General features: G+C 42.5%; 5 protein-coding genes across 5 annotated transcripts; 3 read left to right on the top strand and 2 right to left on the bottom strand. All coding sequences in view use genetic code 12, as the record gives it.

Annotated features, from left to right (window-relative positions):
* Window positions 1–1,665: 1,665 nt before the first annotated feature.
* GAT3 (GATA-family DNA binding protein) lies at window positions 1,666–2,625 on the bottom strand (the record flags this gene model as incomplete). The annotated part of the gene is made up of 2 exons (XM_001387418.1): window positions 2,208–2,625; window positions 1,666–2,042 (listed from the first exon to the last, which is right to left on the bottom strand). Coding segments are annotated over exons 1-2 (657 nt in total), but the record flags the coding sequence as incomplete, so codon positions are not given.
* A 6,162-nt stretch (window positions 2,626–8,787) lies between these two features.
* Window positions 8,788–9,578, top strand: PICST_80638 (hypothetical protein). Its single transcript, XM_001387831.1, has 2 exons — window positions 8,788–8,835; window positions 8,923–9,578. The coding sequence occupies exons 1-2, from the start codon at window positions 8,793–8,795 to the stop codon at window positions 9,114–9,116; spliced, it is 237 nt and encodes a 78-aa protein (XP_001387868.1). The 5' UTR covers window positions 8,788–8,792; the 3' UTR covers window positions 9,117–9,578.
* A 322-nt stretch (window positions 9,579–9,900) lies between these two features.
* On the top strand, window positions 9,901–10,593 carry NBM8 (NADH-ubiquinone oxidoreductase B18 subunit (Complex I-B18) (CI-B18)). The gene is made up of 2 exons (XM_001387830.1): window positions 9,901–9,945; window positions 10,037–10,593. The coding sequence occupies exons 1-2, from the start codon at window positions 9,918–9,920 to the stop codon at window positions 10,261–10,263; spliced, it is 255 nt and encodes an 84-aa protein (XP_001387867.1). The 5' UTR covers window positions 9,901–9,917; the 3' UTR covers window positions 10,264–10,593.
* A 1,115-nt stretch (window positions 10,594–11,708) lies between these two features.
* On the top strand, window positions 11,709–12,861 carry CUE5 (potential CUE domain protein (found in proteins involved in binding ubiquitin- conjugating enzymes and those in the IL1 signal transduction pathway); the record flags this gene model as incomplete). Its single annotated transcript, XM_001387829.1, has 1 exon — window positions 11,709–12,861. The coding sequence occupies one exon, from the start codon at window positions 11,709–11,711 to the stop codon at window positions 12,807–12,809; it is 1,101 nt and encodes a 366-aa protein (XP_001387866.2).
* Window positions 12,862–13,364: 503 nt separating this feature from the next.
* On the bottom strand, window positions 13,365–15,246 carry FKH3 (hypothetical protein). The gene is made up of 3 exons (XM_001387417.1): window positions 14,515–15,246; window positions 14,356–14,490; window positions 13,365–14,292 (listed from the first exon to the last, which is right to left on the bottom strand). Exons 1-3 carry the CDS (start codon window positions 14,623–14,625, stop codon window positions 13,726–13,728), a joined length of 813 nt encoding a protein of 270 aa, XP_001387454.2. The 5' UTR covers window positions 14,626–15,246; the 3' UTR covers window positions 13,365–13,725.
* Between the last annotated feature and the right edge of the window lie 833 nt (window positions 15,247–16,079).

Raw genomic sequence — 16,079 nt, 5'->3', positions numbered from 1 at the left:
TCTCTTCAAAAAACGAATGTTCCGCCAAAAGTCTGACTGATGCACAAGAGTGTAGAAGACGATTTCATCTGAGTACGACTCTCCCGGGAGAATGCTGGCCAGTTCACTCGAGCCCGAAGGGAGAGTTTTTCCCAAGAGATTCGCTTAGATGCAGAGATGTGCAATAAGCTTTCATGTATGGCATGTACGTCAGCTGCGAAAATTCGCCCACATATCTTTTTCTGATTGTGTGATGACTATAGCAGTTGGGGCCGGGGAACAAGGAAGAGGAGAACAGTGAAGAATTGTTGTGCCCGTCATTGTCTCTGGAGCACACTGGTGTACCGCCGCATGGAAGTCCGCGAGCCAGAGCGTACCTCGGTCTTCCATGATGTATTATCCAGCGTCCCAGGGATCGTGGTACAACGTATCTAAGCGCTGGGCCATGGCTTCTGGCATTGCAGGTGCGGTTTTTGCGCAGACTTTATCCGAAAGGAGGGGCAGCGAGAAATGTTGAGAAGGCCCACAAGCAAATATTTGGGCCCCTGCTAAGTTTCCACACCGCTTGCTGCGGACATTTCGTATATTGCAGTCTCCAGTAAAGAAGCCTTGTCTGCCCCTTACAAGTGTCTGGCGCAATTATTACAATGGCAGCGCGTTTCCGGATCCAAATACTTGCCAAGTAGCTCCTTAACTATGGCCTGGTTGATAGGCAGGGTTGCGGCGGCTACATTTTTTTATTTCTAGAATTACAAAAATCATCTGTTTTTCTGCAAGGTCGATTCCCATTACCTGCTGGCTCCCGCCCATTGTTTTTTACATTATGCCATTTTCCGACAAAAGCCTGAAACCCACAGCGAAAATAGAAGCCTTCTTTTACATCTGATCTGCAACGACTGCGTAACAACCGCCTGCACCGGAAAAGATGTGAATTTCATTTTTTAGCCATGGATATCTCCCCCCACCCCACTCGTATTGCTTCGCCCGTCCAAATTCTGGTTCTAGAAAAATAATGAACCGTCTCTCAGAATCGGCTCCAAGCCTGGGACGTCGGTTTTAATTGAGAATTATATATCCGACGGTGGCCAGAAAATTGTACGGCGCAATTCGCAGACGACCTAGCAAAATATTGTGGAACTCTCATAAGGAAGCAGGGAGCATATGACGTAGCTCCAGATGGCAGCGACGTGACTTCTAAGCTAATGAAGCACCGGACGATAACTACTCGCAGGACTAAGAGTTTGTGTTCCTGTTTTTCAGATTGTACGATTTTTGGTGGACTTAAAAATGCTCGATCTTTTTTCTTGAGTTGCATCTGGCTTGCAACATGTCGCTTAACAGTAATCTCAGATGTAAGCCAAATCTTATGTAGGGGGTACGAATTCTCTTCCAATTCTTGGATGAAACAGCCTTCGTAAGTTTCATTCTATTTCGGATATTTTCCATCTCGTCTACATTACTTCCTCAGGTAGGTATGTATTAAATTGAAATTATATTAAACTGACGACGCTAGTGACGAATTAAATGCAATGCATGTGTAGGGTAGTTATTGGGGTGGCTACAGTGTGCAGCCGACCCCTGTAAGTGACTAGATATTGGTGTAGGCAACGGCAAGGCAGTGGCCGTAGGAAGCTGACGAAGACTTTGATGCTGGAATCCGTCGGGCTTCGTCAACGAGGGCCCAGCGGAGTTCTTCATGCTCTCGTTCAACAAATGCTTCTTGATGCTAATCCTTCTTCCGTTCTTGCCCTTACATACTTTATTGTTTAGCACCTCCTCGGCTGCTAAAGCTGCTCCCTTTCTCTTTACAAGCTTAGCGTGGAACAATCCACATGCATTACAGAGAGTTCTGACACCCTTGGGGCCCCTACGCCATTCAGGAGTTTCGGTAGTGCCGCATCTATGGCATTTGTTCGTAGGTTTGTTTATCACTTCTGGAATGGCATATTGTGTGTGGCCCATTGGCATTGGCACAGATGAATTTGGTGCTTGGTGGTAGTACACTGGTTGTGGGTAGAAGGATCCACCAGGGGCGGTGGTAGCATATGTAACCAGTTGAGCCACTTGCACTGGGGCTGGCGATGCGCCAGGATGCATGACGGGCAATTGGTGGTATAAATAGTATTGGTAGTGAGAAGTAGGACTAGATGTGGACGATGGAGCTGATGCTTGGTGCAGAGGCGGCGTAGGTAATTGGTGATGTGGAGCAGCTGCAAGCGGACTTGGACCTTGCTTGTTATCGAAGTATGGCAATGTTGGAGATGGCAACTTCAGCAAGCTGTTCGGGTTTGTGGTTCCAGTGTTCCCCAATACGTAATTGGAAGGAGTAGTCGCCTTCAAAGGATGCCAATATGTGCTTCCAGTAGATCCACCTAGGTTGGGAAGTACTCTAGAATCAGCTCTTAATCTTGGAGACAACTGCGAGGGAGCTTCGCTGATTGGAGACGAGCGGGAGGTTAATTCGCTTATCGAAGGCAACCTAATCGATGTGGGAGTTGTTGATGACATTATATGAGTTTGTAAGGATAGAAGTGTGTCGTGTGAATAGATATAAGTGTAAAGGAATGAAGTTGAATAGTCAAGTTACTATTGTAGAATCAATATGTTGAAACAATAAATGTTTTTCTTGAAATGAACACCAAAAAGATAAAGTCTGGTCCGGAAGATACAAATTAGCAGATTATAGATATGTCAATCTGGTGGGACATTTGCAACTTTATATATATTCCTTAACAAGCGACAAAAGGCTTTCCCTTACTACTTTAAGCTTAGTTTCAAAATCTATTCATATTCTTGATTATGGGTGTGAATATGCAAGTTCGGCAGGTATGCACGATTGGCAATATGTGCATAAAATAATATTCTTCAGAAATATTCAGTAAAAAAATATCTTAAAATAGAATAATTAACAGACAAAAATTGAAACTGCAGCCAAAATTAGAATCATTCTTCCGACAGCGTTCAAAATCACCTCAAGCAAACTCTTGGACCCCTAGGAAACAACTGTAATATTTTTTAAGCTACATGTAAGAAACGCAAATAGTCTAACAATACATATGCATGCCTTCATATAATCGTTTATATGGCAATAAATTCAACTTTAATTCGCTTTGTACACAGGCATATCTGCAAGGTTTCTCGGTTATTCACCAGCAATGTTTGGGGAAGTATACGTGACAGTCTCATAGATTTATCGATCACCGCCAGTTAGAATTTCATCGCCAGTCCTCTTCCAGTCGTGTATTATTGGACAAAAATATTCTAAGTGAACTTGACCGAGTCTAAACACCTTTGGTGCAATATTTTTAGGCATGGCCGTTTAATGTTGGTCAAAAGACAGGAAATCGGCAACCCGAGAACTATTTCCATTATTTCCAATTAGAGTTACGTCTACTTTTTGTAGTCTCCTTGGGCACAACTTTCTTGAATGGTCTTGGGTAGCACAATGGTGAATACTCCCTGGAAATCTCCTGAGGAGTTGGCCCGTATGTTACAGTTGCACATTGTACAAGCAAGGGACAAACCTTTGTTGAAAAGGTCCCCGAACAATACATTCAGTACCTTCCCGCCATGAGCTAAGGTATTGTCCAAGTATTGTCAATTTTCAGAGAATTGTCATGGGTCATGATTTTCGGATATCGCCGGCATCCGCCATACTGCCAACCTTGTTTCAGATTAGCGACTCGAAACAAGGACTTCCAGTTTTGGACGGCTTTCTTTTCACATAATCTTGTCTATACCATGCAGCATGTTCTAGGTCCTCGTTTTTTCACGTAGGGCTGAAGCGAGATTTTCCGTTCCATTGATCGCTTTTGTTTTCAGTTGCAATCGCAAGGCTAGATTCCATGAGAAACGTTGCCCCAGGTTGAAACTCGCCAATGTCACCTCCATTATTAACAGTATCTGCCCACTTAGCAGGCTTATGGAAAACTGTACACCATACAATTTTTATTCTTTGAGAAATACAAAAAGCGGATTTTAATTTTGAATACTCGCTAAAACAAGTCAAATAAGGTTTGTTTCTTTCTCAGATATTTCTTGGCTTCCGCTCTATGCTCTTGATTTCCTAACCTAGACTCTAGCCACAATTTCTCTTCAGCCGCCCTGTATATGTCTTTCATTGTAGGCGTACTCTACCACCAGAAACTGTGCAGAAACGAACTAAAAATTACAGGACTTTTATCTGTAATCTCCGGTGTTCGTGGAACTGAGATGATTTTGCTGTCGGATCTGCTTGATGGTATAACAATAGAAAACTCCTGTTGCCAGCTGTAGGAGGGACAAGTTCACGTTCACGGCAACTCTGTTGAAATTACCACTCAGGCAATAATGAAAAGATTGACATTGAAGAAAGAGTTGTTGAAATGAAATTCAGACGCTTCCTACCGCGCCTTTGAAAGTGGGGGACTCCTTAATGTCGTTTTTGTTAAAAGTTTTAGATTGCGTTGGCAAAAAAAACATCCGATTGATCGGTCAAATGACTGTGAAAGTTGCTTAGACGGATCTCTGCTGAAGATCTACAGATTTCACAATATTAGAGTTTTAAATCAATTGTTTATTCGTATTTTTTTACTACGTTTGTATTCCAGTACTGAATTTTGCTACCTGGAACGACAGGCTAGTTGTGATCATCACAAAATCATTTGCCTAAGCGATTATTGTAGCCTCAGTTGCCAATAAGTGCAAATTGCGGTTTGATATTATGGGGGAGCAATTGCGCGTCTGCACAAGTTGCGCGTCTGCATAAAAAATCTGCCTACGGCCGTAGGTTTTGAGAAGAGCAAGACAGTGGGCAATACAGCAGCCAGAAGGACCATCTCATAGGGCGTGAGATCAGATGAGATGTACCACCAAGCGGACAGTTGCAGCTCCAAGTGAAGATGTAGTGACATTTACAAAAGATCACTTCATTTCTGGATGCAACGGGAGGAAACTTGCTTTCCCTGCTCCTCGCGGCAGAGCATATGAATATCTTGCTTCCACCTGAAACGATTTAAATCATAATTTCACCCTAAAATACTAGTTTTAGTCTGACAGCTATGGATTGGCCCATATGTTGGGTGCTGTCTCAACTGGCAGCTATTGTATCCTTGTCACCACCACGTATTACGGGCGTGGGGAGCCAAGGTATGACATTCGCTAGCATATACGGTGGTCTCAAGCTTGAGTGAAACGTTCCATCAGGCAAATGACAATTCTCGCAACTGCTTTTGTGTATAGCTAAGACGCCAGCGGTAGACACAATGAATTACTATATGCGGCATTGATCGGATATGTCTGAAAATTATATTATATCTGAATATGCGGACATAAAGTTTTTCTGACATTTTTTGTCTGGTCGGTTTCTCTGCTTGGTTTCCATGCATTGAAGATGCCCCCATTTTGTGATACCCCTTCGTCAACATTTCTGACATTTTTTTTTGCAATAAATCCTGTAGTCACTTACATGAGGCATTCCCTTACGATTAGGGTTCCGCAACCCTTCATTGCACTAAAGCGCGAGGTGGCCGTGTTGATCTTGTGAAATTATTACTGGCATGATAAGAGGGACCCTCCAGCATCAGACCGGAGGCGTTCGACGGATCGTATATTGGTGTGTTTCAGAAATCTACGGCTCCTCCTGAGTCTTCTCTGACACGCATACATTCCCCGGGGATTGGAACAGAAGAAAGCTGCCGCAGAACAAGTTGTAGGGGAGATTTTAGTTTCGGTGTAACGTTGTTACTTGTCTAACAGAGCATAATGGATTTTAGATTCATGGCTGTGCTACCAGACACAGTTTGCAACTACAATTGAGCAGCATTACTTTACATGGATTGTAAAACAAATTGTGAGCATATGAAACAGCACTATAGAAATGGACTATGTCCTACGGCGCCTCGATAAAATAATGCAGCTCGTCTGCTTGCTTTTCCAGAACGGTGCTGTGACGCACCATGCACAAGAACAAGTAAAACTAGGAAAGGATCAATGCAATGGAAAATAGTTGCGCTTAGCAATGCCAGCTGGGTCATCGACCCAGGAATAGGTAAGATCTAGTCCCCCTCCCCCACTTGCTCCCCCACCAACCAGAGCCGTGGAAGCGATAGGTTTAACTCTTTTCCGGGTTCTGCTTCTGAGTTTCAATGACATGTGGAAATAGCGGCCGGCAATACGCTGGGTAAAGCGACTGTTGGAACAATAGCAGATTGTTAGCCTTCAGAGACGTCAAGACGAGCTATTGCTAAAAAAAGCTGTGCGGCCCTGCATGGGTATTTTTTCTTCGAATTTTCTGTCTATGGTATTATTTGATAAACCTAGTCAAAGCCGTTGCTCAGTGCGTTGCTGAGTGCGTTGCAAGGTTTGGCGCAAACTCAAATTTGCTTTCTACTGGGAGAAAAAGAAGGCCCCCGCCATTGCGTAGGGAGCAACAAGCAGTCTCTCCCTGGAGACGACCTTCTCGCCCGAGTTTGTTGGGTGAATGACAAACTGGACTGTTTCATGCAAGCGTCGCCAAGCTTTCGTTAGTGGTCTGATTCGCTTTAGCTGATAGCATATCTGAATGGCTTTAAAGGCCGGACCTGTGACATTGGCACTAAAACTATTGTAACATCGCGCACGATTCAGATGCATGTCTCGGAGACGAGCTCCGGGTAGAGGCTCGTTATGTATTTTTTGCCTATGTCTGCATGTAACTTGCATGGCCATGTGCAGGGATACATGGCCAATGGTAAAAAATATCTGCGATATTGTTGGAAGAATGCCTAGATCAGGACGACAGCCTTTTGCCAATGCCAGTGTCTACGAAAAAATGTTCATATTTAGGGTTCGTAATCTTGCGAAAGAAGTCGTATCTGAGCCTGGGAAGTTAGCGGAAGGATCCTTTATTGTTGTCGTATATTCAATCGGGAGCGCCCGGAATCTGAAGATGGTTCAATGCTGATCAAATCGCGAATACCAGTGAGCAAGTGCGAAGTCATCCTGAACAGCCGGAAACATCTGGGTAATGTCCCAAGATCCCTAAATCCATGATTTAGTTGGAACCCCTCCCTGTAGCCCAAACCTTGATTCATGTTCTAAACACCGATGGGTATGACATCATCTCTCTTCACAGCATTTCATTTTGAACTCTTAATGTCAAACTGGAATTAAGCATTATTATATTGTGAAATTCGAATGAGCCAAGGGCAGCTTCTAGAATAGTCATTCAGTCGTATTTATTCGAATCTGCTAAAGGCCCATGTCTACGTGAAAGTGAGATGGATCTCCTCTGGCATTGCATTCCAGCCACTCGCAAGGAAAGCAGCAGGATTGGGATAAGCTTTCATAGATCGTGAACGCACGGAGCACTCTGTTCTGCTCTCATGCCGACGTAAAGGCAGACACAGATTGCAGATCAAGCTTTTTTCTTGCTCTAGACCTTAAACCACGACCGGGAGCTACTGCTGTTTGGTTGGATACCCCCATTAAGGAGACTAGAGCCGGGCGTTTGCAAATGGTGTATCCTGTATGGAGATTAACCGCTCCTGTGAGTGTCATATGCATCATGTACCATGTCGAGAAGTGCAGCCTTAGCTACCACTAGCCCGGGACTAACGAGCTGCTACCTCAATTGCGCTCGAGTCTCAGCCTGAAAGACAAGTGCAACAATTTAGTTTTGCTCTGGAAACGCCGAAGATACTACAATGTAAAGATTTTAAAAAAGGCATTTAAAATTCGATCGCTTCCAAGATTTGCCGGTTTAGTGTAGCTAGGCTTTTGTTGGGACTTTTTGCTTCTATTCTCACGTGCCTCAATAATTTTTAGAGACAGTTGCTAAAAAGCTTAAGACAAACTCGGACGAGCCGAATTTCAGATGTTAAACTTTAGCTCCAATGTTATTTTTGGATCCCGACAATATATAGTCGCAGAGGGCTTAGAAGATGACTATGGAAAAGGAAATGGCTCCTCAGTCAGGTCATTATCGCAAAAATTCGTGGAATTTAATGCAGTGGACGGCACTGGGTTAAGCTGGTGAAAATCTGGTGAAAATCTGAGGAATTGGTTTTGTTCAAAAATCGATTCTGGAAAGAAAAACAGCCAGATGGCTACGCAAGTAAGACAATAGAAAACTTGTCTAAGATCTTCTTTCCAGATGAAAAGGTTATAAAGAGGCAAGAAGAGATGATTTATGATTCGCCAAGGAGTTGAACGGTGATCCATTCAAAAAGCAATGCATTCATCCCTGTCATTGAACTTGAAGCTCAGATAGAGCCTCATCTTTAAAAGCTTCAGATTCTTTTCAATTCCCGAAAGTTCAGAATTGAACACTTCCTCTTGTGAGAGACTGTAGTCTCTCGCCAGCACATAATGTACTGCAGTACGGATGTTCGAACTTTTTTTTACGAGATGGCATTTGTCGTAAAAAGAGTAGCTTGCTTCGATATTAAATGATCCTCTAAACCATACCACATCCTTGGAGGAAAGTCAAAGATAAAAACCCTGATTGATATGATCAAATACCAATAGAATTATCGGCCCAAAGTCGGCCAAAAGTCGATTTTCCTCTGCACGTGACATTTATGGCGTGATTTTTACAGCTCAGATTTCTTTTGACCATTTTTGTCTTCAACCAATTAGCCGGTCTAGTATAGTGGTTAGTACACTTCGTTGTGGCCGAAGAAACCCAAGTTCGATTCCTGGGACCGGCAGTTATTTTTTTCTCATTTTTGTGGAGTATATGCAGGATTTCGATACTGAAATGAGAAATGCCAAAACTCAGCTGTGAGAGTTGAAATCTTGAATCTGGTTGTACCGTTTGAGATTCTCCCAAAACAATACATATAGAAGCCGAAATGACTGCTGAACATTCTGAGAAGTACGAGTATCCTGCCATTCGTAAGTAGCACACTTTTTCCCGTCTTTAATCACGCTTGAATAAGATTTTTGAGACCTTATAGGATTTATACTAACATTCAATTTCAGCACCACAAGCAGAATTGGACGAACATAAAGTTCCATTCATCCACAGAGACAAATGTGCTGCCCATTTGATTACATACTACAAGTGTCTTGACAAGGGTACTTCATTCTGTTCCAAGTCTAAGGACGAGTTCTACAAGTGCCAGTATTTGGCATTGAAAGAAAGACTTGATGCACACACCAAGCATGCCCACTAGGGAGAAAAAGAGTGCAAGACCAAGTCAAGTTTAAGGAGGAAGTTTGAATGCAATGGAGTATATATGGACGAAACTTTTGAATTGTTATGAATCCCTTTCGCAGAGAATCGAGGATACGAAAGCATCAAGATTTGAAATTGAGGATATATTGAAGATTTGAAGAAAATAATTGGCAATGAAAGACAACGAAAAGTTAAAATAATGCAAATTCAAAGGATCAAGAATCTTGAACTGGTATAAATTACAGATTGTAACAGTTTTCTTCCCAATCATTATCACTTGACTCTTGATATCCCACTATTGTCTTGATATCAGAAACGATTCCACAACTACAATTTCTAAATACTACACCGCCGTTCGACTTTTCCAGCTTGATACTCACTTCTTCACTGTTTATATATTTAGCATCCAGAGTTTTTCACAGACTCTACCTACATTTTCAATGTACACTTTTTAAGCTCGAGTATTGTCAATTTCAGCACCAGCTGACCGTAGGACGCCCGATTTTCGAGACAGAAAAAAGCAACTCTATTCCATGCTACATTCTGTTGTACCCATACATATTTATATCTTCATTAGGCTCCTTTCTGTTCCTTCAAATCACCAATAGTTGTCCTAATAGTTGGTTGTAGAATGCTTTCGATATCCTGTATATAGAATGCTTATGTCTCTATGGGCGAAATTTTATTGGCCGGAAAAAAAGCGGACTGGAAAATCCAATGCAATATAGAATTCAGATTAGTACAGAATCTTTAGATAGAGCCGCCATTTAGGTTTATTAGAGAGTTTGTCCATAGCACCATGTCAGTTACCGAGTTTCCACCACTTCGTAAGTAATCTTGTCTTTTTTTTTGAGCTGAAAACGCATTTCAAGAGCTATTTATTCATGAGAATATTAGTACTAACAACAATCTAAACAGTTTCTGAAGACGACTTGCAAAAGTACAAAGTTCCCTTACGTTGGAGAGACAGATGTGCTGCCTACTTCGCACTCTACCACACATGCCTTATCAGACAATCTGCTAACTCTTCTGTGGATTGCAAGCATGACAAGCACTCATGGGAAGAATGTGAAAACTTGGACTTCATCAGAAGACAACAAGAATTGAAACAAGTCAAGGAGCAAAGAAGAGCCGAGTTGAGCTAAACGACTAAGCTGAAAGATAAAAGAGACGAGATGAGCAAAATGAATGAATTTAAAATGAAATTCAATGATTTTCAAAAACTAAGATAAAATGATCGTATGGAAATCAAATGAACTCAACTTGAATAAGTGAACCTGTTTAATCATAGCCTATAACTTTTAATCTGCCAGCAAAGACACAACGGATCCAGCAGTGCTACAGGAAGCGTGCTGGACCACAACTGCATTTACGACTAAAACATTCATCTCTTACGATTGCGAGGCTTTCTCGCATTACCATTTCTCGTCTGGAAACAGATGGCTTTATCTTAGTTAATACACATAGATTGAAAGAAGGTGGAAAAGATGTAGAACGAGTCAGTAGACTGAGAACTAATTGTGGTACCAGATGATCTAAACTAATATAATCAAGTTAGTGACTAGCGTATCAGCACCACAGAGCTTCAAATACAACCAACGAGAACGGACTTGCCACTACAGAGCCGAGAGAAACTGAACTGGTAATGAAATTGGCCTGTCTTCAACCTATTCTACGAGATGAAAGTCGGCATGCCGTCAATTGCTGTCTTCACAAGATCCTTTTGGCTTGAATTCCTTAATTTTTCTACGATCTTCACTAGAAGCTTCTACTGCTATGCTGTTGAACTAACTAAATGTAGAACTTGCAACCAGAGTATCTAAACACAGGGTCAAATACAAACAAAAGTAAGTTGCAAGTCCGTCGATTTGCCTCCGCTGTCCACACTCTGCACCAATAGAGAAGATGGTGCAAAGCTCTATCTAATGGTCGGAGAAATTAAAATTTACTATCTGAAGAAGAAAGGAAAACAATTTTATAAATAGAGAATGGATAAAAATTTCTTTAGTAGGGCAGAGGCGACATGCTAGAGAAGAGAGTGCGACATTGTTGAATATAAACGACATTCTTCTACAAGGGAACTTGACGAACCAAAAGCCATCGCTATTCCCAGCAGAAGAATTAAAAGGATCGTTCAACGCAGCTCAGTAGAGTAGCGATGAAGAATTCTTCTTTCTGGCTATCAATTTCACAGTAGCTTTTTCGTATAAAAAGACAACTCTGGGACAGCTCAATTCCACCCTAACTAGTACTCTGTATGAGTATCAAATTTACGCAGAGATTCCGCGCAAACACCACAGAATTACCACAGAATTACCACAGAAAATCCACAGACCTCCCCAGTACCTCTCCAATTCTCAGCCGCTCGCGACTGCGACCTCCCCTTTTCCGCGTACATATCAGCCCACTCAGCCCCAGTATCTGGAGTAGGCTGATCACATCTGGATAGTCGCAACAATCCTTAATATGAATTAAATATAAATTCATTTCTGTGTCTCTACATCCACACAATTGTAATTATTTGTTCCGTCTTTTTACTTCTTCTCTTTCTGACTTTTGACCTCCCATCTACCGTGTTCAGATCTACGCAATGTCCAAGTATACCAAGGAATTGAAGGTTGTAGCCAACGAGCCTGTCGATTTAGACGAATCAGGCAATTCCGCCACCAAAGCTGCAAAAGAAGAACTAGAAGAATCCACCGAAATCCCCTTAGACGACCCAATTGCAGCAAAAACTGACGAATCTGGGAAACCAGACACAACAGAGACTGCCACAGAAGCCATTCCCATCGATGATGCAGAGGAAGACGCAGGTCCTCCACCTCCTCCCAGACCTGTTGACCCTCTCGTGAAAATCACCAACGAGTTGAAGGATGCTTTCCCTGCCATTGAGGAAAAGATCGTGACTGCCGTCTTGATTGCATCGCAGGGAAATGTGGATCCTGCGTTCAATGCGTTGTTGTACCTTTCCGATCCATCGTTCAAGCCCGAGATCCCAATTCCTGCCGAGCCTGTTATCGCAGGATCTGCGTCAATTGCTGCAAAGCCAGCATCTGCTACCATCACCGACGACGAGTTGTTAGCCAGACGGTTGCAAAAGGAATTCGAGAAGGAAGAAAAAGAAAGAAGAAGGCGCCATTCCGAACGTAAGCAACGTAAAGAATACCGCGATCCAAAAGAGTTTGACAACAGCCCTGACGAATTCGACCAGATCAAGGACACGTTTTCGCAAGGCTTTGAAGAGGCAAAAACGACACTCAACAGCTGGGTCAGCGGTTTGGCCAAGAAGTTTGACGGTGGAAACGACCAACAGCTGCATGAGAAACAGAACCCCAAACTCTTTGGTGCTTTAGGTGGGTCTTCTTTTGGTGAAAACAGAGGTAAAGCTGGATCTCGGTTTGACGAAGATCCCGAGATCATCTCGCACGACTTCCATAACCGAATCAGTTTGAACGATAACGACACTGAGGAACAGCCTGCGTTGCCCAAGAGAACTCTGGTAGATAAACAGTTGCCTCCAGAACCACAATCAGACACTCCTACTGCTGTTCCCGCCAGAACACCAGCAAAAAAGTGGCAACCTCTTGAGTCAGATGTTCCTGCAAACTCTGATGCGTTTTTGGTGACAGACAGTGAAGATGAAGACGGTGCCGACGTGGGTACTGGTGCCAAAAAGACCTCAGCGTTGTAGTGACGGTCTTCTAGTCTATGTAGTAAAGATACAATAAAGAGAATTAATCCGTACTAGTAATTGGGAAGATTTGTCGTAGGATTCAGTGGAGATACTCAGTAGAATATTGTACAGTAAAAGATGAATATTCATTTGAATATCAAGGTAATAAATCTCGAAGAGAATAGGAAGGTTAAGCATACTATATCTATATGGTTGATGTGAATAAGCACTGGTGTAAAAGGTGTTTTATTAGAAGGATTATATGGGAATATTTAGAAAGGTGATTTCAAGAAAGGCTATATAGAAAAAGTGATAAAGAAGGCTATATACGTATTTTCAAAAAGACAATAAAAAGACAATAAAGTGACAAGCGAAGTGAACACAAAGTAGTGTTGGATAAAGATAATAGAGCTAGCATGTTCGGATAGTTCTCTGAAATAGTGTGCTCTTTTCATTAATTACAACTCGTATAATCAGCTGTATAATTGACTTCAATTTGACATCTCTCTGACGTAATTCTATGCAGCCTGCAAGATAAACGGCTGCGAAATCCACTAATTTTATCAATATTAATTAACAATATGAGAAAGTCAAAAAACGAGACTTCTATATTCATTAATAGTAGATACGACAGAGAACTATATACCACGTCTGTGGCGACTATAAACAACCAATCTCCGAAGAGACGTATAAATTTTGCAATCCTGGAACACAGTTACAGCAACGAGAAAACAAACTAGCTAGCAAACAAAGAAACAACAAGGACATTAAGAACATACGACGATCAACAAACGATGAAACACCGTATGTTGATTAGCACATGCATGGTATGATATGAGGATATGATAAGAACAGAAGGAACGAGCGTAAAGTATAGTAACACAATAAGGGAAAAGATGGCAAGATTAGGGTCTTTTGTTGTTAGCTCCAACAATTACTTGCTGGATTTATCAAACAAATGCAAGGACCGGTAGAGAGAAGTTGAGCTGGCGATTCTCTTATCGCACTGGTTCAACTGGTTCTCAAAGTCCCTGGAAACACCCGCCAAGTTGGAGTGGTACTTGGACCAATCCACAAGGGGGCATCTGACGACAGGAGTAGGGCTGGGCAAGTCCAAGTCGTTATGCAAAAGCTTCATGAAGAAGTCGATGATCTCCTCTCTGTTGTCGTTATTGGCGTGGAAGTCTCGCAACTTTGCCAACGACACGATTTCGGCCGAGATCCGGTCTTTAGTTGTGTCCAACAAACGGTGACTGGCAGTGAGGGCTATGTAGTCCGGGTTTGTGTTGAGGTCAGAATAGAGAGATTCCTTCGATTCTGAAGTTATAGAAGAATTCAAAGTAGAAGCTGAAACTGAGTCTTCAGTTTCATTTTCTTTCACTTTTATCATTTGTTCTTCGTTGTCAATATTAATATCAGTATTAATAGTATCATTATTATTGTTATTGTACGTGTTGTCATCATTATGTTCGTCAAAGACATCATTATCGTCGTCTTCGTCCTTTGGAGTAAGCAAAGGAGAGTTCTCGTAGGTCTTGTCTGAATCCGGCAAATCAAAAGAGACGGACTTAGAACGAGATTTGGGTGAAGAAGTAGTCAGATCTGTTGGCGAAGGGGATCTTTGTTGAGGGGGTGGCGAAGGCGGAGCCTGGAGCTTATGATGGTGATGGTGATGATGGTGGTGATTCTCATTTTGGCTCTGATTCTTAGAGTTGAACGACACCCTGGTCTTCTTGTGCTTCCTAGTTTTGGAAGGCGTAGAGTTTGTGATGTCCTCAAGCTCGTTGAGCTTCCTTTTGGTGTGAATCTTAACTTCTCTTAAGCTGGCAGCCATGATGAAATATAGTATTTATAGGTTTATGAGTTTATGATGTGCTGATCTCTAAATTCAGTGGTATCAGAATGAAAACTGTGCTTTCTATGATGTTTCAATGTGTTTCAATGGTATTTCAGCGATGTTTCGTTCTCTATGACCTGTAATGGTCGAATTTTCAGTTGTGTCTACTGAAAAAAATCACGCTTATTCAACGATAGCTTTGCGATTCGGAATATACCCAGAATCCAATCAGTTCGCTGGAAATAATAGCACTTATTAGGAGATGAGCTGGAGATGCTGAAAGAAATGTGAAAAATTTCAGACGACTTCACAGACAATTTGGAAAACTACAGGTCGCCACTTTCTGCAGCACTTTCTCAGATAATGTCTGAACAGAGTTCCAGACTCTACAGGCAATTGAAGGCGAAGTTAGGGGTCGCAGACAGACACTGTAAGCAATCCGTAGAGTCAGACTTGGAAAAAAAGTCTTAAGGACGGTAGAAACTTCTAGTTACAACCGAGACGGGTCTGAAAAAAGGGGGCGGAGACGGGGAAAGCTCACGTGAACGTAACAAGTGAAGCAGTATGGACAAGGTTGTCGTCTGGTAGCAGAAGAAGGGTCTGTGGGCAACGAATTATACCCGTACGGTTGGCGGACAGACAAAAGGAGAATGGCGAAAAACCAGAAAAGTCTGAAAAAAAACTGACTACTTTCAACTCCATAAAAGTCTGTCGGAAGAAGATTATATCTGGCTACATCTGGTTGATGTCGTCGGTGGGCGGCGCTGAGATGGGCGTGCGCAAATCAATGTCGTGCGGATGATAAGGGATACGGTTGACAAGAGGGGATGGGCTCGGCAACCGCCATAGTTAACAGCGTTGGCGTCGGTGAGTCTACAACGCCTATATACAGTCACTTTTCACTGCGACATTTTTAACTATGGCCAGGTAGCCATTGCCACCACGACATTCCTGGCCGCTCCATAGCCTGGACTCGATTTCAGACTTGCTTTTTGTGGGACGACATCGTCGGCGGGGAATGACGACTTTCCCAACTCGCCGAAGCATTTGCAGGTGTGAAAAAGGTATACTCTCCAGACTACGGCAGTGAACAAGTGGACAGCAGCCAATACGACACTCGGAGTTTCAAAGTTGGCTCGGTTGCTCGTATCCAAGAATGTGTTCCGCTTGTCTATGTCGCTGTCGATTGTTGCTCCCATGACGACATCCCTTGAAGGGATAAATGTCGCGTGTCAAGCACGTTGCGCTGATTCTAGAATCTCACAGATTCCTGTATGCACCTCATATCTTTCAGCAGAAAAATACATCTGCGGACGGATTATTTAACGCTATTAATAGATGTATCTCGTCTTTATTGAACTGGCTATACAAATTGACAAATACTGAGAACCAAGAAGAAACAGCAAATAACAGGGGCTCATAATCGCACATTTGTAAATCCATTCTGTAGG

This window comes from Scheffersomyces stipitis, chromosome 1 (assembly GCF_000209165.1).
Source record: "Scheffersomyces stipitis CBS 6054 chromosome 1, whole genome shotgun sequence".
Taxonomy (NCBI): domain Eukaryota; kingdom Fungi; phylum Ascomycota; class Pichiomycetes; order Serinales; family Debaryomycetaceae; genus Scheffersomyces; species Scheffersomyces stipitis.
This window is presented reverse-complemented; position numbering and strand designations above follow the sequence as displayed.